Genomic DNA, 23,370 nt, shown 5'->3' with positions numbered 1-23,370 from the left:
TACAGAATCAACCTAATATGAAAAGTTGTTATTCAAATTTCATTTCATCTACTTGCATATTATAACAACTTTTCATATTAGTTTGATTCTGTATTCATAGGTTTGTAGAAGTTAGTATTAAGGTATTTTTCTCAACTCTGTTCCAGGCAGTTCCGAGAACAGCCTGATGAAGGCCCCCGGCGGCTGTTCTCAGAACTGCCTGCTGCCGGTGACCGCATTTGATTTCAGACCGGCTCGTGCACAGGTAAGGGCTTACCCGTGCATCACCGGACTTGTGAAAAAAAGATAGCAGCCCGCATGTGTTCGCAGGCGAACAATGCAAACTAGCCATCACTGATTGTGAATGGATTAATTGAATTTATTTACCAAAAAAGATCTAAAAGGGCTTCTGTCAGCCCACTTAAGTTTTTTTTTTGGGGGTTTACCGATAATCCCTATCCTGCGAGCTCCCTATACATAAGTTAAATAATCATTTTGGTTCAGTAGAATTTTATAAAAAGCCATTTTTAAAATATGTAAATTACTTTGCTACCAGCAAGTAGGACGGCTACTTGCTGGTAGCAGCCGCATCCTCCGATCCTAATGACGCCTCCTCCGCATTGTGATAGACAGGGCCAGGGAACGAAATCGTTCTCTGCTGGCCCTGCCTGTTTGCATTCAAAATCCGGCGCCTGCGCAGACGTCACATCCACACCCGGCGCAGGTGCATTGAGGATGGAGCGGCCGCCTCTCAGTGCGCCTGCGCACATTGAATATAGGTACGGCCGCGGCGCAGGATTTTGAATGCAAAAAGGCAAGGCCAGCAGAGAAAGATGCGGAGAGCGGCATAAAAAAAGGCTGGCACCTGCAGTATGCTGATGAATTTTTCATCCTCTGACTCCCTCTAATGCTCACAGTGATTATAGCAGTCTTCCCTGGCTTTTGATTTCTGGATTTGACTATAGTGTTGGCTTCTGGCATCATATTTGATCTCCTGGTTCTGGCTCTTTGGGTTTTTCGTTTGACTCAGGCGCTTTTGACCCTTTTATCATCCGTAATAAATTACAATATGGCCCCTTGCATACGAGCGTGAGCGGATTAGATCCTGATGCATTGCAAAATGCGTTCAGTGAAAAATGCGCAGTTTTGCAAGCAAGGGCATTCAGTTTTGTATGAGATCGCATTCAGTTTTTATTGCGCGGGTGCAATGTAGTTTAAAGCGTTTTGCACTCATGTGATTAAAAAAAAATATATAAAAAGATATACAAACATCTCTTAGCAACCATCTGTAAAAAGCAAAACACGCATCCGCAAGCAAGTGAGGATGCGATTTTCACACAGCCCCATTCACTTCTATGGGGCCAGCGTTGTGAAAAATTATAGAACATGCTGCGATTTTCACACAACGCACAAGTGATCTCTGAAAACCAACGCTCTTGAACACCGCCCCATTGAAATGAATGGGTCTGGATTCCATGCGGGCGCAATGCGTTCACATCACTGATTGCAACCGCACAGAATACTTGCTCGTGTGAAAGGGGCCCATCTAGGGCTGCAGTAAACGAATATTTTTGTAATCGAGTATTCTATCGATTATATTTCTCGATTCATCGAGTAATCTAATAAGAAAAAGCTACTTAAAATAACGTACGTAATTAGGTATGTATAAAGTTATTGGTTTGAAGGGGTTAATAACTTTATGCATGCCTAATGCCAAGGTGCTTCCATTAACCCCTCCAAACCAATAACTTTATACATGCCCATTGGGTTTGGAGGGGTTAATGGAAGCACCTTGGCATTAGGCATGTATAAAGTTATTGGTTTGAAGAGGTTAATGAAAGCACCTTGGAGGTGCCTTCATTAACCCCTCTCTAAACCAATAACTTTATACATGCCAAGGTGGTGCTTGCAGCCTCCATTAACCACTCTCTATCTGCCTCCCCCCAGCCTCTGATCTGCCTGCCCCCCCCCAGCCTCTGATCTGCCTGCCCCCCCCCAGCCTCTGATCTGCCTGCCCCCCCCCAGCCTCTGATCTGCCTGCCCCCCCCCCAGCCTCTGATCTGCCTGCCCCCCCCCCGCCTCTGATCTGCCTGCCCCGCCCCCCCAGCCTCTGATCTGCCTGCCCCCCCCCCCCCGCCTCTGATCTGCCTGCCCCCCCCCCCAGCCTCTGATCTGCCTGCCCCCCCCCCAGCCTCTGATCTGCCTGCCCCCCCCCCAGCCTCTGATCTGCCTGCCCCCCCCCCCCGCCTCTGATCTGCCTGCCCCCCCCCCGCCTCTGATCTGCCTGCCCCCCCCCGCCTCTGATCTGCCTGCCCCCCCCCGCCTCTGATCTGCCTGCCCCCCCCCCCGCCTCTGATCTGCCTGCCCCCCCCCCCGCCTCTGATCTGCCTGCCCCCCCCCCGCCTCTGATCTGCCTGCCCCCCCCCCCCGCCTCTGATCTGCCTGCCCCCCCCCCACCTCTGATCTGCCTGCCCCCCCCCGCCTCTGATCTGCCTGCCCCCCCCCCAGCCTCTGATCTGCCTGCCCCCCCCCCAGCCTCTGATCTGCCTGCCCCCCCCCCAGCCTCTGATCTGCCTGCCCCCCCCAGCCTCTGATCTGCCTGCCCCCCCCCCCAGCCTCTGATCTGCCTGCCCCCCCCCCCAGCCTCTGATCTGCCTGGCCCCCCCCCAGCCTCTGATCTGCCTGCCCCCCCCAGCCTCTGATCTGCCTGCCCCCCCAGCCTCTGATCTGCCTGCCCCCCCCCAGCCTCTGATCTGCCTGCCCCCCCCCCCCCCTGATCTGCCTGCCCCCCCCCCCCCAGCCTCTGATCTGCCTGCCCCCCCAGCCTCTGATCTGCCTGCCCCCCCAGCTAACGCAAACCCCCCCCCCCCCCATCCCCAGTATTAATCATTGGTGGCAGTGGCCACAGGGTCCCCCTCATCATTGGTGGCAGTGTCAGTTCCGATCGGAGCCCCAGCAGTGTAATGCTGGGACTCCGATCGGTTACCATGGCAGCCAGGAGTCACGCTACTGAAGCCCTGGCTGCCATGGTATGTTAGTGAGCAGAGAGCAGCGCATTATACTCACGTGCGCTGTGGCCGCCGGTCGCTCCTTCTTCTGTCTGTGCTTACAGCATTAGCAATGCGCCGCACAGACAGAAGGAGCAACCGCCGGCCACAGCGCACGTGAGTATAATGCGCTGCTCTCTGCTCACTAACATACCATGGCAGCCAGGACTTCAGTAGCGTCCTGGCTGCCATGGTAACCGATCGGAGCCCCAGCATTACACTGCTGGGGCTCCGATCGGAACTGACACCGCCACCAATGATGGGGGGGGGGGGCGGGGGGGGGGGGGGGGAGGGGGACCCTGTGGGATATGGCCGGCACAGTCATTGGTAGCGCAGTGGCCACAGTCCCTCCCCTCCTCCTCTGTCCTCATTGGTCTTCAGCGGCAGCCGCGCACAGTGGGGAGGGAGGGACTCCCTCCTCCTCCTCAGCTGTGTCGGCCGGCTCAGTCCTGCCTCTCTGGCCTCCGGAGGACACGGAAGCGGTGAGTGAGACGCTTAAATTCACTCCCGCTCCATGATCACATGATCTAAACGATTCCTCGATGCAGGGAAACTGCATCGATGAATTTTTTGACTCGATTTAATCGAGTTATTCGAATAATCATTTCAGCCCTAGGCCCATCTGTTTCACTGGAAAGGTTATGTTCCTAAGGAGATGTTAAGGGTGTTAGCCGATAAGGTCTATGCTGATCAGTTGGTTAAAAAGTTCCATCAGCTACATCCCGACAAACCTAGTCCTACTGAGGGCCCAGTGGCCCCTCCTGAAGGGAAGGGTACTGTCAATTCCCCAGTTGCTGCTGCCCCTTATGGCAGCAGCGTCCAGTTGCCAGGGGAACCAGAAATTTGGCATGGCCCTGCCCCAATGTGGGGGCGTGTGGGAAGCAGGTCCACCTGGCATGAGCTGTGTTTTCCTTGGCATGGAACACTGGCACTTGCAGTATACCCATGTCTGAATTTTGCATCCTCTGGCTTTCTATACTGCAGGCTTCCCTGACTTGATTTCTAGATTGGACTTGTGACTACGGTTTTAGCTGTTAATGTTCTGGTATCGTATTTGATCTTTTGGTTCTGACTCTTTGGCACGATTTGGGTTTCACGTTTGCTTCTGGCGCAACTTTTACCGATTTGAACGTTTGACTTTTAACCCCTTTTTTTTCCCATATGGCTACTCTTAGTGTTTGTCCCAGTTTGTGCGTCGTCGTCCAGTTGTGCGTCACTGCCTAGGGAGATTGTACAAATATGTAGGGATAGTTGATCCAGGAAGTTGACAATACATCATTTGAATGAACTGTATTTGATCTAGGTTGGAGAGTCAACTCTACTTGGCATTCAACTAGTCCTGAAATTATTCTCAGTATCCATTTCACTTTACTGTCATTGTCCCACTAGATTATAGGTACTATTGCTGGGCAGTACTTTGTTGTTCCATTTTATATCTGGAGGGACATAGGCCAAGTTTTTTTTTAAAGGTTTAATAAAAAAATAAACAGAAGTGCAATTCAACCCCTTATTGATGCAGCAATTTTCCATTTTTGTTTTTTGCTCTGCCTTCCCGGAGCCATCATTTTTATTGTTTTCCATTCACAGCCATATGAGGGCTTGTTTTTTTTGCAGGACAAATTGTACTTTAAGACACCATTTAATATTGCGTACAATATAGCAGGGGAAATTCCAAATAGAGTGAATTGAAAATAAATAAAAAATGGAATTGCAGAGTTTGACCATGGCATCTGAGGTTAAGTGTCTGCAAGCTAAATGGTGCCACCTTCAACCCCTCAAGGACCCTGAGATTTTCTATTTTTGCCTTTTTGTTTTTCACTCCCTGCCTTCCCCTACTCCTAACTTTATGTTTCCATTCACATAGCCTTATGAGGCCTTATTTTTTGCGGGACAAGTACTTTCTTACAGTTTACATTTGTAAAACTAACAATCATTAGATTGACCATTGGGTTCATTGATGGCTAAATAGCCATAATTGAAAACATAATTTGCACTATACAAATACAATGCTGCCACCTATTGGTATATTCCTGAAATATCAGAGATATAAGTTCCCTAATCTCAGTCGGGATTTTAAAAATGTTAAAATATAACAATAAGTTAAAATCACTTGTCTCCCCAAAATTAAAAACCTACATAACCAATAATAAATACACACACTACCATGGGCATCGTTGTGTGGAAAAACACCCGTACTATTAAAATCTAACCATTTATCCCATACAGCAAATTGCTTAAATGGGGGGGGAACATAAAAAAAAAATATATATGTTTTAATCCCTTCACCTCCCACCAAAAATCTACTATTCTCTTTAATATATTTATTAATGATCTTGTAGAAGGCTTGCATAGTAAAATAAATTTTTGCAGATGACACTAAACGGTGTAAAGTAATTAACACTGAAGAGGACAGTATACTGCTACAGAGCGATCTGGATAGATTGGAGGCTTGGGCAGAGAAGTGGTAGATGAGGTTTAACACTGACAAATGTAAGGTTATGCACATGGGAAGGAATAATACATGTCACCAGTATATACTAAACACTAACATGGAAAAAGATCTAGGAATTTTGGTGAACAGCAAACTAAGCAGTAAAAACCAGTGTCAAGTAGCTGCTGCCAAGGCCAATAAGATAATGGGTTGCATTAAAAGGGGCATAGATGCCCGTGATGAGAACATAGTCCTATCACTTTACAAATCACTAGTCAGACCACACATTGAGTACCGTGTACAGTTCTGGGCTCCTGTGAACAAGGCAGACAGAGCTGGAGAGGGTCCAGAGGAGGGCAACTAAAGTAATAACTGGAATGGGTGGACTACAGTACCCTGAAATATTATCAAAAAAAGGCAACTGAAGGGAGATCTAATAACCATGTATAAATATACCAGGGGACAGTACAGAGATCTATCCCATCATCTATTATCCCAGCACTGACTGATGAGGGGACATACTCTGCATCTGGAGAAAAGGAGGTTTGTACACAAACATAGAAGGATTCTTTACGGTAAAGGAATTTTTTTTTTACAGTACAAATTTATGAAGTTATTGCGTGAAGTCCTGCAAGACTTTGTGAAGCAATAACTTCGGCTCATTGGAGCCAGTACATTCTAATACTGTATGTACATACATTCTCTGTACAGTATTAGAATGAAGTTTTATGCGAATTGACTTCGGATGTTTCACCTGAAGTCGATTTGCTCATCCCTAATTGCAGGCTATAGCTACTAGAGATGGGTCATTGATCCTGGGAGTTATTCTGATTGCCTGATTGGAGTTAGGAAGAATTGGCTTCTACCTCAGTTATTTTTTGCCTTCCTCTGGATCAACTTGCAGGATAACAGGCTGAACTACATGGACAGATGTTACTATGTGATCAAAAATGCTGCACGCACTTCAAAATAGTATCACTTAGAAGTACAGATCGCCCGCAAACGTGCCGTCAAACAGCTCTGAACACAAATACAAAAGTTATAGAAGGTCAGAATATAGCAAAAGTATATATTTTTGGTAATTTTTAATATCTGCATATTTGCTGGATCCAGCAGGGATCAGCAAAAACCTGTTAGGATAATACATCTGTTATGAACAGATCTGGTTGTAAACTCTAAACTGACCAAGACAGATCCGGGCACTAATACAACTAAGTCCATGGGCGCAGGATCAATTTTCTTTTGTGTTGATGACGACTGATCTGGCACCATTGACTTACATTGCATTTCATGCTGGATCCAACATGATCAGTTTCCCCATGACACACAGAAAAATGCTGCTTGAAGCTCTTGTGTCCTGCATGGGAATACAACCAAACGGAATGCATTCTGGTGCATTCCCTTCAGTCCCTATTGACAATTAATGGGGACAAAAAAAAAAAAAGTCTCCGGTTTTGTGATCCTATGACGGATCTCAATACTGGAAAGGAAAACATTGATGTGAAAGCCTTAAAACACTAGAAAAACTACACAAGTGTGGCGTTATTGTAATCATACTGACCTGGAGAAAGAAGGTAACAGGTTAATGTTACCGCATATGGAATGTCGTAAAAAAGCCCCCATAAAGCTGTGGCAGAATTGCATTTTTTTTCCAATTCCACGCCATTTGGATATTTAGGCTAAAAACATGCCCTGCAGGTTTTCAAGTGCCAGTGAAAACTGATGGAATCACAATAATGCCTCATGCACACGACCATGACGTTTTTTGCCCTTCGCAAACTGGATCCGCAAAAAACGGAAGCCGCCCGTGTGCATGAGGCATTATTGTGATTCCATCAGTTTTCACTGGCACTTGAAAACCTGCAGGGCATGTTTTTAGCCTAAATATCCAAATGGCGTGGAATTGGAAAAAAAATGCAATTCTGCCACAGCTTTATGGGGGCTTTTGTAGACATGCCTTTATGGGCGGTCTATTGTAGACATGCCTATTCATGTGCGCAAAACGGATAATAGGACAAGCTATATTTTTTTTTTTGCAGGGCCTCGGAACAGAGCAACAGATGCGGACAGCACACAGTGCTGTACACATCTTTTGCGGCCCCTTTGAAGTGAATTGGTCCGCACCCGAGCCACAAAAGCTGCATCTAAGATGCGGACCCGAAAAACGGTTGTGTGCATGAGGCCTAAAACAGAAATGTTATACGATCTGTTATATTACAGTAACAGGACTTCTTTCACAGTGCTGAAGTTAAGCTGAAGCTCTACTGAGACTTTAAAAAGTCAAAAAAAAAATACAAACTAAAAAACCACTAACAAAAGCAAAAAGTATAAAATCAGGAAGTCAATAGAAACTTAGTTTCAAAATGGATTTCATGAGAAGCAGAAAAACATGGGAATTTTTTTTGAAAAAATGATTAGTCCTAACCTCAGCGCATGAAAAACTATATAAAATGTGATATCGCCGTAATCGTACTGACCCTGAGAAGAAAAAAAAAAATAAAGAAAAAAAAAAAAGAACAGGTCATTTTTACCATAGGGAATGCTGCAAAAACGGAACCCATAAAATTGGCGGAAGAGTGTTCCCCCCCCCCCCCCCCCTCAATTTTACTCAATTTGGAATTTTTCCCAGCTCCCCACATCGTATGCAATATTAAAATCATTATAGTACAACTTGTCCCGCAAATAAGCCCTCATGTGAAAAAAGTAGCCCATTGTTTAATCTGTTTAACTTTAAAGTGGTTATTTAATTCCTTTTTGGTGAGGTTATCGTTAAATTTTCCATGTCAATATTTAACCCCTTTAGGACCAGGCGTTTCTCGGTTTACCAAAGACATAACATTTTTGCATTCACATAACCATATGAGAACATTCAGTGTCACAGGACTACATAGGAATATACCTATGATAGGCATCCAAGCCTCCAGCTGACTTAAATTATGATTACCAACCAAAAGATTAGCTTCCCCGGTGTCAGTGATTGAGCGCAGCACTACAAGATTTTTACTGCTCAAATGCTGTGGTCACAATTGACCACAGCATCTAAGGGCTCTTTCACACTTGCGTTCTTCTGTTCCGGCATAGAGTTCCGTCGTCGGGGCTCTATGCCAGAAGAATCCTGATCAGGATTATCCCCATGCATTCTGAATAGAGAGAAATCCGTTCAGGATGTCTTCAGTTTCGGACCGGAAAGTTTTTTGGCCGGAGAAAATACCGCAGCATGCTGCGCTTTTTGCTCTGGCCAAAAAGCCTGAACACTTGCCGCAAGGCCGGATCCAGAATTAATGGCCATTGAAAGGCATTGATCCGGATCCGGCCTTAAGCTAAACTTTGTTTCGGCGCATTACCGGATCAGACGTTTAGCTTTTTCTGAATGGTTACCATGGCTGCAAGGACGCTAGAGTCCTGTCTGCCATGGTAAAGTGTAGTGGGGAGCAGTATAGTTGCCGTCCGAGTGGCTCCCGGGGCACTTCAGAGTGACATCAGGGCGCCCCATGACTTTAATAGCGTCCTGGCTGCCATAGTAACACTGAACGCATTTTGAACACTGATCCGTCTTCAAATGCTTTCAGTTCACTTGTGTTTTTCCGGATCCGGCGTGTAATTCCGGCAAATGGAGTACACGACGGATCCGGACAACGCAAGTGTGAAAGAGTCCTTAGTTGTTAAATGTTTACAATTCGCATTATCGCCTATTGCAGACATTAGCTCTGTGTCTGTTTTTAAACAGCAGAAAACCAGAGGCTATGGCCATTTAAAGTGAAGACTTCTGCTGTACATATACAGTGTGGTTGTCAAGGGTTAAAAGGGAGTGGTGGTGCTTGAAATCATTGTATTCTTCTATTAAAGTTAACTCCAAGAAAACACATTGGGGGGAGAGGGAGAGAGAAATTAACGGGTCTGCGTTAAAATCGCAAGCAGACCACCATGAATTCCCAAAAAATAAATTTCTCTCCTCATTTCCTCCTAGGTGCGTCTTATAGGGCAAAAAATACGGTACCTCCAGAGATGGTCACAGCAAGAACCGTGGACAGTTTTAAAAAGGATTTAGAGGAATTCTTGAAAGTAAATGGCATTAATGCTCATTAAAATGTAATCGTATTCAATCGTATTAACTAAGTAACAGTATAATTAAAAAATATATTTTTCTTCAAAACATAATTCCGTTAATATAATCTTATCACAAATATGTAGTACCACAATCTCTAACAATGGCCCAAAGCCTACTCTATTAACTTAGATTCTTTCCCCGAATCATATCGAATAGTGACCATTCACGCAATTCTAGCAACCAGAACAAAAATTGCTCAGTACTGGAAAAACCCAAAACCCCCTCCAATGATGGAAATTAACACCATTAACAATAATTGTTTACATGAAATGATAAGTGCCGCCACTAACAAAACAGCCATGTTTAAAAAAATAAAATAAATTATAGGTTCAGGTCTGAAGTCACTGAGGCTTACATAGAAGAAACCACCCAAAAGTTACCCCATTTTAGAACCTACACCCCCTCAAGGTATTCAAAACTGATTTTACAAACTTTGTTACCCCTGTAAGTGTTCCACAAGAATTAAAGAAAGAAAAAAGGTTAACAGCTAAACAAAAGTCCTTTATTTATTGCCCTGACTGTAGTTTACAGAAACACCCCATATGTGGTCAAAAACTACTGTATGGCCACACGGCAGGGCGCAGAAGGAAAGGAACACCATATGGTTTTTGGAGGGCAGATGTAACTCGGATAATTTTACCTTTTATGTCACATTTGAAGACCCCTGATGCACCCCTAGAGAAGAAAATACAAAAATAGTGACCCCCATTTTGAAAACTACGGGATAAGCTGGCAGTTTTGTTGGTACTATTTTAGGGTCCAGATGATTTTTGGTTGCTCTATATTACACTTTGTGAGGCAAGGTAACAAAAAAAAAAAAAAAAAAAAAAAAAAAAAAAAAAGTTTTGCCAACGTTATTTACAACATTCATCTGACAAGTTAGATCATGAGCTTTTTTTTTTTTTTTATAAAGCAGGTTGTTATGACGCGACAATACCAAATATAACTTCAGTTTTACATTCAGTTTCTCCATATTCTGAAAGCCATATTTTTTTGGAAGGGGAGGCGAATGTCTTACGTAGGGGCTCATTTTTTTCAGTATGAGATGACTGGTCCAATTTTGGGGTCATATGACTTTGATCGCTTGCTATTACACTTTGTGATGTAAGGTGACAAAATGGCTTTTTACAGCGTTCACCTGAGGGGTTAAATCATGTGATATTTTTATAGAGCAAGTTTTACGGATGTGGCGATATGAAGTTATAATTTTTTTTTCCACATTTAACACAATAACGAGATTTTTGTATAACTTACCAGTAAAATCTCTTTCTCGCTCTTTCCTTGGGGGACACAGAAGACCTTGGGTATAGCTCATCTCCATAGGAGGCGTGACACTAAGTGAGAACTGTTAAGCCCCTCCTCCACAGCTATACCCTCAGCCTGGAGAGAGAGACTGCCAGTTGCGTGTCCAAGTAGTGAGAAAAGGCAAAGTCCAAAAGTGGAACCAACAAGCCAACTACCCAACGGGTAAAACAACTCGGAAACAAAGAATGGGTGGGTGCTGTGTCCCCCAAGGAAAGAGCGAGAAAGAGATTTTACTGGTAAGTTATACAAAAATCTCGTTTTCTCGCCCAATTTCCTTGGGGGACACAGAAGACCTTGGGACGTTCAATAGCAGTCCAAGAGGGGAGGGACCACAGCACCAAGGCAAAGCACCCGAAGGCATCAAGAAACCGCCGCCTGCAGACCAGGCGGCCCAGGGCAGCAGACGCCGAAGCCCCAGTGCGCACCCTGTAGAACCCAGTAAGGTGCGCAAGGAAGACCAGCGACCGCCTTGCACAAAAGCATGGCCGAAGCCTTATGCCTCCGGCCCAGGAGGCACCGACCGCTCTGGTGAAATGAACGGTGACACCAAAAGCAGAACCCTGCCCTTGGTGCGGTAACCACAGCAATAGACACAGAGAGCGAAGGAAAGCCACCCTGGAGGCCGTCAACCCTTTGCGCGGACATCCTGGAAACACAAGAGACCGAACGCCGACAAGAGCCGGAGATCTCCAAGTAACAACTGCAAACCCAAACAATCTCCAATCGGTGAAGCGCCCGTTCCCGGAGACGGGAAGGGGATGACCAAAGCCTCGTAGATAAGAAGGCAGATACCACCCTCAGAAGGAAGGGACGGGATGGAGAAACAGCCCCGTCCTGGAAAAGGACAGAGGGCACAGAACACGAAGGGCCACCCATCAGGCACCCGTCAGACATGATGGCAACAGAAAACACAACTGTACAGGACAGCAGGAGTAGGGAGAACTTCTACAACGGCACCAAGGGAAAGAAGGGGAGCGCCAAGAGCTCAGTGTGTAGTTCCCAGGGCGGTACCAGGGAACGGTACAGAGGAACCAAAGAGCCACTCTGTGGAAGAAGGTCATGACAGGCCCAGGAGGGCCAGAAAACGCTGCAAGGGGAAGGACAGCGCCGACACTTGACACTTCAGTAACAGAGCCCCAGTCCCAGGGCCAGGCCGGACTAGAGAAAGACAGAACCAAGGGAGAGAAAAGCAGAGTGGGGGAATGCCCCACTTACCACAAAACCTAGTCAAGAACCCTAAGTCCGACAACCGAACCTGGACGAAGCACAGTCGGGAGCGAACACTAGCGCGCTCGCAGGAATCGCCTGGCAAGCGGGAAAAAACCCCAATGTGATCAGGCGCAGACCAGTAACACGGCCCAAGGGTCGGAAGAAAACTCCCGTCGGCCCCCGAACAACATAGTCCCGTATCCAACAGGAGTGGGTGAGCAGAAGGACAGACGGAAGAAACCGGAAGGGTCCGCCCAGCAGCCGACAGATGCCAGGACAAGACAGGCCAAAGTCCAAGTCGACGTAGCCACCACAGGAAGGAGTTCTACAGTCCTGGTGAGGGAAAGTCAAGGACAACCGTGACCGAAGGGTAGTCCTCCCAAGTTACCGAAAAGGTAAGTCCAGCAGGACCATATGCCCAGAATGAAAAGGCAATCTGCACCCAGCGGGAGGACAGAACGCAATAGGCCTGGCAAACAGGCACACAGCTAGTACTGCCAGCGAAAACGAGGGAGACGGTACGAGACCACAAGTAACACCGGAACCATCCAAGTGAACAACCATGCTCACCCCCGAAGGGGAGGGGGCAATGACGAAACAGCCTCTGAGGCCTGGCCGGTGCAGAAGCCACCTCGGAGTGACAAACTCAGAGAGGAAGCCAAAACGACCAAGCCGGCGAGGAAAAGCAGTCGAGACAGAGGCCGGCATAACACCCTCCAACCCGAAAGGAGGAATGGCAAACAGGGAAGTCACAGGACAGTTCAAAAGCCGAATACCTGCTACTCTGTGAGACGACCTGCACATCGCCTCGCAGAAGGCGAAAACCCTGAAGAACCCAAAAGTGGAGGTCCCTCAGACCTGGATAGACGAGCACCCAAGAGAAGTTGGGTGACCTACCCGAGAGGAGCGGTCTGTTCCTGGTAGCAGATCAGACTGAAGTGCAGAAGGCGCCAAAGACAACGCTCTCGACCCGACGGCTTGCGCGGGGAAGCAATGTCACGGGAGGACGAACGGGTACGCATCAAGGTACCCCGAACACTCCCCAGGTGGAAGGGCCAATGAACATGGCTGGTGCAGTCACAACGGGACCACACCAGAGAATGAGTGCCACCCAGCTCGGTACAGTAGCGAGCCAGCAGAGCCCGTCTACATATATACAAGGTATACAGCGGTGAATACATTGGGCATTCATTTGTTGTGTGTTGGACAACACCTTAGGCTCATACAGGTGGACAGAATGACCTCCTCAGAAAAGAGTGCAAAGCTAGCGACAAGCAGCCTCACCCCAAGAGAAAAAGGTATGTCGCAGGAGGAAGGGAGGCATACGTACTAGCAAACCGCAGGCAGCGAGAAGGCCAACCCACCCACGGGAGGAGAAGGCAAACACGGCCCAAACAACGCACAGAGCGCACAGCCAAGCATCCCACAGTATCCATGGAAGTGCAAGTGCAACCCGAAAGGGAGTTATGCACAAGGCTAGTACAGGGGGCATGCTATGGAACGCAAGCAGTCCGCCCAGAAAAGGGGAGAGAAAGGCACCTGGCAAACTCTGCAGACGGCAAGAGTGCAAAGGCCCGCACCAAAGGACCTAGTGAAGGGGGAAGGGCATGCACAGGATTATCCTGGCATTAAATTATTGTGCAATAATCCACCCAACACCGAATTTTGTGAGAGTGCAACGAGTAGTTCGCCAATGAAAGGGGAACGTCCAGTACAGCATATAGAAGGACAGCCGCGAATCTCATGAGCGCGCAAATTACCGCCCACGGAATGAGAAGTGGTCATGCACAAGGCCAGCACCGTTTCCAAAGGGAGTGCAAGCAGCGCACCCATGTTTAGAGGGCCATGCTCCTGGCCAGCAACGTATTCGGTGAGGGTGCAATGAACCGCACATGGCAGCATCGCATCCCAGGAGAGCGCGAGCACCCCGCCACGGACGGGGCCATGCACATGGCCAGCAACGTACTGGCGCAAGAACAAACACCGTCAGTGAAGGTGCATGTATGTCGCCTGAGGAGAGGAGGCATGCCCATGCCGGCAGCAAAGCCAGCGAGAGTGCGGTCCACCGCCCAAGGAAGGGGGGGGGGGGGGGGCCATGCCTATGGCTGGCAGCGGATCCGGTGAGAGTGCAAGCACCCCGCCATGGAAGGGGGTCAAGCACGTGGCCAGCAACCTACCGCGAGAGAACACCCCCAAGAGTATGTATGCCGCCCGAGAGAAGGAGGCATGCTCAAGGCCGGCAGCGAATCCATTGAGAGTGCAGCGTTCCGCTTATGGAAGGGGGACGTGCACATGGCCGGCAGTGAATCCAATGAGTGCAGTGTTCCGCATATGGAAGGGGGACGTGCACATGTTTTATACCCATGGCCGACAGCGAACCCAGTGAGAGTGCAGCGTACCGCCATGGAAGGGGGTTACACACACGGCCGGCAGGAATCCAGTGAGAGTGCCGCGCTCCTCAAGGAGGGGGGTCGTGCACATGGCCAGCACCGTATCCGGTGAGAGTGCAATTCTTCTGCCCCAGAAGGGGGTCATGCACCTGTCCGGCATTAAATCCAGTGAGAGTGATGCACATGGCCAACCTGTAACAGGAGAGGCGACGTTCTGCCTATAGACGGGGCGCCTGCCTTTGGTCAGCGCCGTATCCCGGGAGATGGCAAGGGTCCGCCTAGAAGGGGAACATGTAGCTGGCCAGAACCGCAGCCGAGGATCGCAACATGCCGCCTACGGAAGGGGGGCATAGCGTGCGGCCAGCACTACTGCATCAGGCTGCAGCGTCCTGCGCAACCATTCCGTTATTTATTGACTTCATTATTCTTTTTTTTTTTAAAACACAGCCACTCTGAGGCAAAAAAAGGGGCCACCATACAGGGGCACAATCTCATACAGGCCCACCAGGAAGCCCAGAACATAGAGGGTGTCCTCTAGATGGGAGCCGGCCCCTGGCGGCCGGTACCCAACAGGTTAACAAACATCCGGCCTAGGGGGCGGCGCTGCGATGCCCTGGGGGCGGGGGACCTCCAGGCGGGAAGAATTTGCGCCGCGAGAAGTTCCCGCCCCCTCCAACCGAGGCTGGAAGTTTGCGGCCTAGTAGGCCGTGAAGCCGGGGCTTAGATTTTCGCGGCGCCCGGCCGACCGGGAGTACCGGCGGTCGGCCGGGACCGGGAGGGAGCCGGCTGACGCATGCACTAACGGCCGCGGGTGCCCACCCCGCGGACCGGCAGAGACAAAGGGCCGGATTGCGGCCGAAAGGGCCGGATTGCGGCCGAGCAGGCCGAAGCCTGGGTCAAAAGTTTGCGGCTCCCGGCCGACCGGAAGCCTCAGACAGCCGGGGCCTGCTGGAGCATCGCGCTCAGTACATGCAGGCTGTGAGGGCCTTGCGTCCGGCAGCTTCTGGAGCGGGCCCTTGGCCCTAGACACCGGTAAGGAGGGCGGGGGGACCCTGAAGTCCAGCGCTGCACCCCCTGCCCTAACGGACCAGGCGCCCGTGGAGGAGAGACAGGGCAGTCAGCGCGGGCCCCCTGTACTGAATCTGCGACCGGTAAGGGGGAGGGCCGGCATAACCCCTGTGTCAGAGGCAGCTAGGAGCGGGTCTCCGGTCCTAAAGCAGAATTCCTCCACAGCAATCCATTGCTCACCCCTGTGCAATGCCCTATGAAGGGGCAGTGTATAGTCGCCCCGCGGTCACCAGTATGGTGGTGGTGTGGGGCTATATGATTATTGGGCAACAGCTGGATATGAGAGACAGCCCTGGAGCCAGAAAAATGGCTGTTCCCAACGACACCTCAGGGGCCAGCCTAGGTCCAGCAGGGACCAGTATGGGGGTCCAGCACGCAGGAGACCGGGGAGGGAATGAGGGGAACGTAGGGCTGGAGAAGCCTCTCTCTTACCACAGCCGTCTTCACCCTCGGTCCGTTCCAGCAGGGTCGCCCCTTCAGCTACTGGCACCGTAGTGGCAGGACGCTGGAAGAGGGACTTGGCGTGCGGGCGACCCTTGCGCTGGCGGGATGCAGGGGAGCTGGGCTGCCCTGGTCCACCTTGCCTTCTGTGGGGGAGGCAGCAGTGCGGATGACCGGCACTGGCGCAGCTCGACCCCGGGAGAAACAGAGAGGTCTAGTGCGTCTCTGTTGTCCCTGATGATCTGAAGAAAAAGGCAAAAATCAAAACTAAAAACCAAACAGGAGAAAAACAGCCCTGCAGTAGCAGGGAGTGTCTTGCCTCCTTGGACACTAAGTAAAAACTGGCAGTCTCTCTCTCCAGGCTGAGGGTATAGCTGTGGAGGAGGGGCTTAACAGTTCTCACTTAGTGTCACGCCTCCTATGGAGATGAGCTATACCCAAGGTCTTCTGTGTCCCCCAAGGAAATTGGGCGAGAAAAAAACATTTTTGAAACAAAAAAATAAAAATCATGTCTTAGTGTCTCCATAGTCTGAGCGCCATATTTTATTTTTTGGGCGACTGTCCAATGTAGGGGCCAATTTTTTTTTTTTTTACTGATTAGGCACTATTTTGGGGGCATACGCCTTTTTGATCACTTGGTGTTGCACTTTTAGTGATGTAAGGTGACAAAAATGTTTTAGTTTTTTTACAGTTTTTGTTTTGGCATTCTGGCAATGCATCCCCTGCCGTACATGCACACCGTTCTGCGTTAAGGGGTTAATTAAAGCTGATTAAAAAAAAAGTGTACAGTAACACTGAACATGCATAACAGGACAAATGAAGAAAACTTAGTTACCATAACCACTTAAACTGGCTTGACTTCCATATCCTGCTCCATAACTGCCACTCATTGCCTGTGATCCAGGACTGCCATAATTTGTTTGTGGGCTTGCTGCTTAGAAATACAAAAATGAACAGTATTAGGGGGAAACAAAATGCACACGACTATACAAAATTGACATGAAAAGTATTGTGAAGCCATCAGCTTAATACCTGCCAATTAGAAAAGTTATAAAGTTTCAGTAACTACAATCCATTGTTTCCCCAATTTTGTGTTCTGGTTTTTAACCCAACAACCTCTAAAATGTCATTTTTAGAAGAGCTTTGCATTTTTTTTAATTTTCATTTATTTCACAGGATGTCACGTACCATGTTTTTTTGGACTACAGATGTATTTTTTGTTTTCTTCACAAAAATAAAAAAGTTTTATTGAAAAATGCCTGCATCTTATAGCCCACAGTCAGGTTTCAGGCCTCTGACTCCTTCCCTAAAGGAGTTGTCCGGGTTCAGAGCTGAACATACCTCTATTTCCTCCCAGGCAGCCCCCTGACTTGAGCATTGCAGCAGTTCATGCTCCGCCAACATCAGGGGGGCTGCCTGGTTGAAAATATGGCTATGTCCGGGTACAGCTCTGAACCCAGACAACCCCTTTAATGATCGGGCATTGTGTTCAAATATCACTTTGTTAGAGCAATGAGAGTGTGTGTCTCAACAATTCACTCTCCCTGATTAACACTGATCTGCGAGATCAGTGCAGGCAGCAGGGGAGGATAAATGATCGTTCAGCTCAAGGACAAGACCGAGAAACAGCCATCTCCCATGTTGAAGGTCCTCACACAGAAAAAAAAAAAAAAGAAGGTCTGACTTTGTGTACCTAAAAAACAACTTTCATGATGCCATTGCGGGAGAAGTCAGATCAGGGAGAAAAAAAGAAAACTAAAACAAAACTTCATTAGGCCAACTGCACATGAATGCAAGTGCTCAGTGCTGCGGACCGGTCCGCAATGCACGGGCACTAAGCGTGGGCCAGCCACAGGCAGATTGCAATCCCAATCACTTGAATGGGGTCCACGATGCGACCGGTCGATCTTTTTGCGGAAGGGTACACCACAAATGCACTCCGTAGTGCTTCCGTTCCGCAGACCCATTCAAGTCAATGGTTCCGCATCAGTGATGCAGAATGCACACGGAACAGTGCCCGTGTATTGCGGATCCGCAATACGGCAAAGGGACACATACGTTTGTGTGCAGGAGGCCTTAAACTGTTTAGAATGCCTGCAGGATAATGTGTGAATGCAGCATAGATGTGTGCATATACTGTAGTATACATGTTCACCAATGCCAAGTGTATAGCGTTTACTGCAGATGTGAACAGAGCTGTGAATGCTTGGTGTGTATATTGTGGGGGCTCGCTCTGGTAGACCGGATTAGCGGATGCAGTATAGGAGGCAACAAGTTCTTTGGATCAAACAGTTCAGCTTTTATTCACACTTTAGGAAAGTGACAAAACAAGCAATCATATTCAAAACAAAGTCACCTTGCAGTGTTGGTGGCAATTCACACCATTCGGCAATTCTGCCTCAGAGCCATTGCTGATGGCAGTACAGTACCCGTTTTATTAAAATTTAAAATCCGGTCCGGTATTTGACCTCACCTGACTGTAAATCAGCCCAGAAGCACATGCTGGGAGGTAAATACCCGTTTCACAAGTCAAACCTCTCACTGAGTCACAGGAAACACGCAATTCCTCCAAGGTTTTATGGGTTTGCGGCAAAAACTGACCTGTGCCCACCATTCACTGGGTCAGCACAATTACAACATTACATATGTAGAGGTTTTATGGGACACATTTATTAAAACCGGCATTTTAGAGACCGAACTGGTGGTGGTTCCGCGGATTTTGTGAAGAGGCGCCGGCTTCTTCATAACTTTTGCAGATCCTCCGCCAGTTCTAAAAGTAAAACAGCTTCCAAAACAGGCTTAGGAAAATGCAAAGGAGATGGACTTGACTCCGCCCACTTTTGATCTGGCATAAATAGTCAAGTCTCAGCTTAATAGTGTACAAAATTTGGGGTAGGAGAAGTGATGAAAAAATGCTAAATCAGCCATTTTTACACTTTTTTTCTGTTACGCCAGTTAGCATATTGGACAAATATTTTTATATTTTTAATTGTATGAGCGGTTTCGGAAGCAGTGAAGCAGATACCATGTTTAAACATTGCTCCAGCACCATACGGTTGTTAATGGAGTGAACAACATTCCTATGCGGGGATTACAGATCATAGCACTATTCCTAACCATTTAAGCTAACATACAACATATAACATACAAGTAAATTTAAAATTAAAAGCACACAAGGGCTTAGTGGTTTTCCCATCTTGCTATTACATCCTCACCTGCAGCCAGCTCTGCTGCTCACATCCTGCTTTCCTGCTAATGCTGGGCAGGCTTTGGCAGTTTGAGTGAAGGACTGACGCCTCCTTATGACGTCACCCTGAGAACTCAGTCCTTGACTGCCCATTCATGTGGATAGTAGGAGTCAGTCTGTCAGTAGCCCATCCCTCCTGCTGCTGAATCCTCAGAGAGCCATGATAGACAGTAACATGTGGCTGTACTGCATTCTAATACAGTTTTCGAAACCCATTCTGAGCAGCAAAACAATTCACTACTATCCATCATCCCAAAAGCATGTTAGCTAGTTAGCCAAATGATCTGTGCTTTTGCCTCCCATAAAATATTACCATCACCCACCGACCAGCACTGATGCAGTTTTGTTTCCATTACAGCTCTACTACAGTTGTGTATACACCTTAGATGCATATACAGCTCTGCTTACATCTGTCTTACCCAGTCCCCACCAGCATAGTGTTTCAATCACTATTATTTTCCCCAGGATCCTTTTTCCTGCATATTGTTGTGCCCAGCCTCCCTCCACTCTATAGTTTTCCCCATTTGATAGAGCAAAAAATCGTTGGTGGTTTAGTGGATGAGGGAATTATGTGCTGCAGCCATTCACATAGGATGTTGGTCCTCAGTCTGCAGGTCACATCCTCTTTCTCCTGCATGCACATCCTCCACTCGCTCCTACGGCCGTGCTGCATACAGAGCATGCGCGGCTCTGTATCAGACGAGGCCGTGAAGAAAGAAGAAATGTGCATGCGCGGCAATGACTTGTGGCAATGACTGGCCTCCTGGGTGAAAAGTAAGTGCAGTCTGCGCAAGCGGAGCAGTAGCCGTATCTATGGGTTGTCACATGTAAACACCGGGTTAAGAGGGAAGGGAATTTGTCAAAATGGCTGCATTTTAAATAATAGAAGCAAATTGCAAAAATGATCTATGGCACTAGTGTAAACTTTTCAAATATGATCATGCAGATGGCAAAACCCCTTTAATACATACCAACTCCTCCCAGCATTTGGCTGCTGTATGCACTACTAGATCCACCGGCTGTTGAATTAAGAAACAGCTCCACGTATCTGTGTTCTAAAAATAAAACGAGAGGGAAGATTACTTTTTAAAAAAAGTTATACTCACAAGGTGGTTTTTCCACAGCAGAATTTCCTGATTCTCCACATAGGCAAGTTTCTGGTGTAGATTTATATTACATATTTTTTTTTAAAATATAGTAGATGAGATACACTTTACCGTTACTGTAAAACACTGGATTTTCCAGCATGCAATTTGGCTGCAATTTTTATCAAAAGTGTAACCTGTCACCTACGTCATCGCTATTTAAGTAAGGGAATTTCATAGTAGCATGTCACCTTGAACACAAAAACCACCAGTGTTAAAAATTTTTTTAAAAATATAAAAAAAAAATTGCAGGCTCATTTGCATTTCAAAATGGTTTTAACTCTGCAGAAGGAGCCCAGAAACTCCTCATGCCAAGGCCAAGCCTACCTCCCCTCAACTGACATGATGCCCCCTGTTCCAATATATACACCCCCTCCCTTGCCCAACTGTTTGCTGTTGCATTTTGTCCAGAGAATTAGATTCAATTCCGCCCAGTGATGTGTGCAGCCTGTGCTGGCATCCAGCAGCTTGGGGGGGGGGGAATTCAAATAAATTTGTGAATAAGGCGACATGTGTGGCTGTACAATTGCCTTACTTAAAAGGGGTTGTCCCACAAAAGGAAACAAAACCCCCAAAAAACAGCACTTTGATCTGAAAACTTTTGTAATTGCATGCATGGAAAAATTTTATATAGCCACTGAACTACTCAATACAATTTATCTGTATAGCTTAATTTGCTCTTTTTCTATTTCTTCTTCCTGCTCACAGAGATGGCCACATATATACTCAATTTCAAAATTTCAGAAAGGACACTCTCCGTGAGCTGCCAGCTTGATATAACTAGCAGAGAAATGTATGGTGATATTGCCGGATCCATGTGTACATGTACATGGCTGGTTCCAGCTTTGGCTACTTTCACACCTGCGTTTAGGTGCAGATCCGTCTAGTATCTGCACAGACGGATCCGCACCTATAATGCAAACGATCAATTGCACCATATGATATTGGATTTTGATAGCAATGACAGGCAACCGTTTCCCTTTAAATCAATAGAAAGACAGTCTTTCTACAGCATATGTAATCACTTTTTTGCATATCAATATGCACTGGGTATGGATTTTTATTTGCAGGTGACCAGCGACAGGGTGGGCAGAAGAAAAGCTCACAAACGAAGCCAAAGGGCTGGAGATACTTCAGAAGATGTGGATAGCCAGACCGAATATCCACAAGGACAAGCAGTTTTGAAGACTGAAAGTCTGGAAGGTCCCACAGAACTGCCTTTGTTGACCAGATTGGATAACCAGGACTTCATGCATGAACTCACACTCCACAGAAAACAGAGGGAGGGGAAGGTGGGGTCTATGCAATAGAAATAGATCTGTGTAATCCAGGCACGTATGGGACCTGGCCAAGTCTAGGGACAGGTAGACCCAGAGAAAACCTCAAATGTGTAGGTACCAGGAAGAGATATTTCAGAGGATAACGTGGAAATCCGCCATGAAAGCAGAGCAAATAGCAGAAGACCAGGCCTGGAATGACTATCCAGGCGGCTTAAGAAACAGATGGGCACAGGATAAAGACAGGGGAAACACACTGAAATATCTAGAGACGTCACTGTGAGTAAACTCATGGAGGCGGAGTAAGAACCGATGCATACAGCTTTGCAAAAAAAAAAAAAATAAACTCCCTAAGGACAAGGTAATCTGGTAGGCGAATGACTCCAGAGCCACAGAGGCTCCTCATAAGGTCCCCAACTAGCGCATCCCACAGACAAAACTGCCTGGACCGGCCAAAGTGAACAGTAGTCTGAAGAACAAATACCTTCACAATAAGGAGAATGAATACTGGCACCAGAAACAACAGTGGTGCGTGGACTCATGAAAGACTATCTCCCGCCATAGTGGAGCGACTCTGCCTGAAGGGGAGAATGTGGCTAGAGATGGGAGAAATACTCGAAGACCCACGCCACATACGTACCAGAGAAAAAAAAAAAAAAAAGTCAAGAGGAAAAAGTGCGGCACCTCCACAGCAGTGATACGCAAATCTCAATGAATATGGATAGTGGTCAGGTAAACAAACAGTAGCTGGAGCTAGTGCAACTACTTGCCTTGTAGAAGGGGCATAAAGCAGAAAGGTAGTTAATCATCTATTAGCAGAGACAACAAGAGACAAACCCCCCTTCTAACTGGCGAGAGGAGACATGTAGTCAACTCCGTTTGTATGCTGAATAGTTTTGTTCTGCTACAGCAGAAGATGTCCGAGCCATTAGACAATTTTCTAAGAGGCACAATGTTGAATCTTTAACAGCATCAACTGTTAGCGCCAATGTCTCACTCAAAGGGAACAATGCCGTAGACATGTGCCACAGAAAAGGGGGTTATGCCAGCTGAAAAACCCTGAATTAATGCACAGCAGAAGCAGGGGACCCAGGGGCATGTCCGGACGCCATCTGAGATGGCTGCCTGACAGAACAGCTCCTGCCCGCACCGCAGCTTTCTGGCCAGCTACGCGCCCGTTTCGGTCCCCCTCACCTGCCAGGACCCTCGAACACTGCTGGGACCAGGCTTCAGGTTCAGCACTACCGCCGTGCAGCTCTAAGACAGAGGGCCTCCTGCCATTCCTCCTTTCCCCCGCCTGACTCATGCACTCTGAACAGTGAGCGAAATCCAGCGCTAAAAACTCGTGCTGGTGCTCACCAAGGGACCGGATCCTCGCTGCCGGCATCTGTGAACGGAGCTTCGGAACGGGGGCTCTTACTGGCCGCCGTGGAGTTTCTAGCAGTCGCAACTAAAAGGAGGGATCCCACCATGGCAACTCCTGGAATCACCCCTCAGAGGGAGACGCCACGCAAAAAGGTACTGTGGCTCCTACTAGGGAACGTGATGCTAACTGTGGGCCCTGCACCTAGCCTTCCTAAGGCCCCCCTGCATGAGCAAAGTAAGCAGTCCCCAGCTCCCCTCTTGCTGGAACAAGGGGACAGCAGCTATCTTCTGCCTTCTGATATATGGGCCGGATCACCAAGGCCCTCATCACTTGCTGTTATAGACCCCCCAGGCCTGA

The 23,370-nt window shown here is 47.8% G+C and overlaps 1 protein-coding gene across 6 annotated transcripts in view; it reads right to left on the bottom strand.

The window, feature by feature from the left end:
• The window catches only part of LOC122928236 (heterogeneous nuclear ribonucleoprotein H-like), a 52,096-nt gene that overhangs the window by 6,657 nt on the left and 22,069 nt on the right, over positions 1 to 23,370 (bottom strand). For 3 of the 6 annotated variants that reach the window (XM_044280867.1, XM_044280863.1, XM_044280864.1), the window contains exons 10-11: positions 20,197 to 20,280; positions 16,814 to 16,912 (exon numbers count right to left, since the gene is read on the bottom strand). In XM_044280867.1, the coding sequence (XP_044136802.1) occupies positions 16,814 to 16,912; positions 20,197 to 20,280 (183 nt within the window). The remainder of the gene's footprint in view (positions 1 to 16,813; positions 16,913 to 20,196; positions 20,281 to 23,370) is intronic. The other 3 variants (XM_044280868.1, XM_044280865.1, XM_044280866.1) reach the window with 2 other exon arrangements.

The sequence above is a fragment of the Bufo gargarizans genome, chromosome 2 (genome assembly GCF_014858855.1).
Source record: "Bufo gargarizans isolate SCDJY-AF-19 chromosome 2, ASM1485885v1, whole genome shotgun sequence".
NCBI classification, from domain to species: Eukaryota; Metazoa; Chordata; class Amphibia; order Anura; family Bufonidae; genus Bufo; species Bufo gargarizans.
This window is presented reverse-complemented; position numbering and strand designations above follow the sequence as displayed.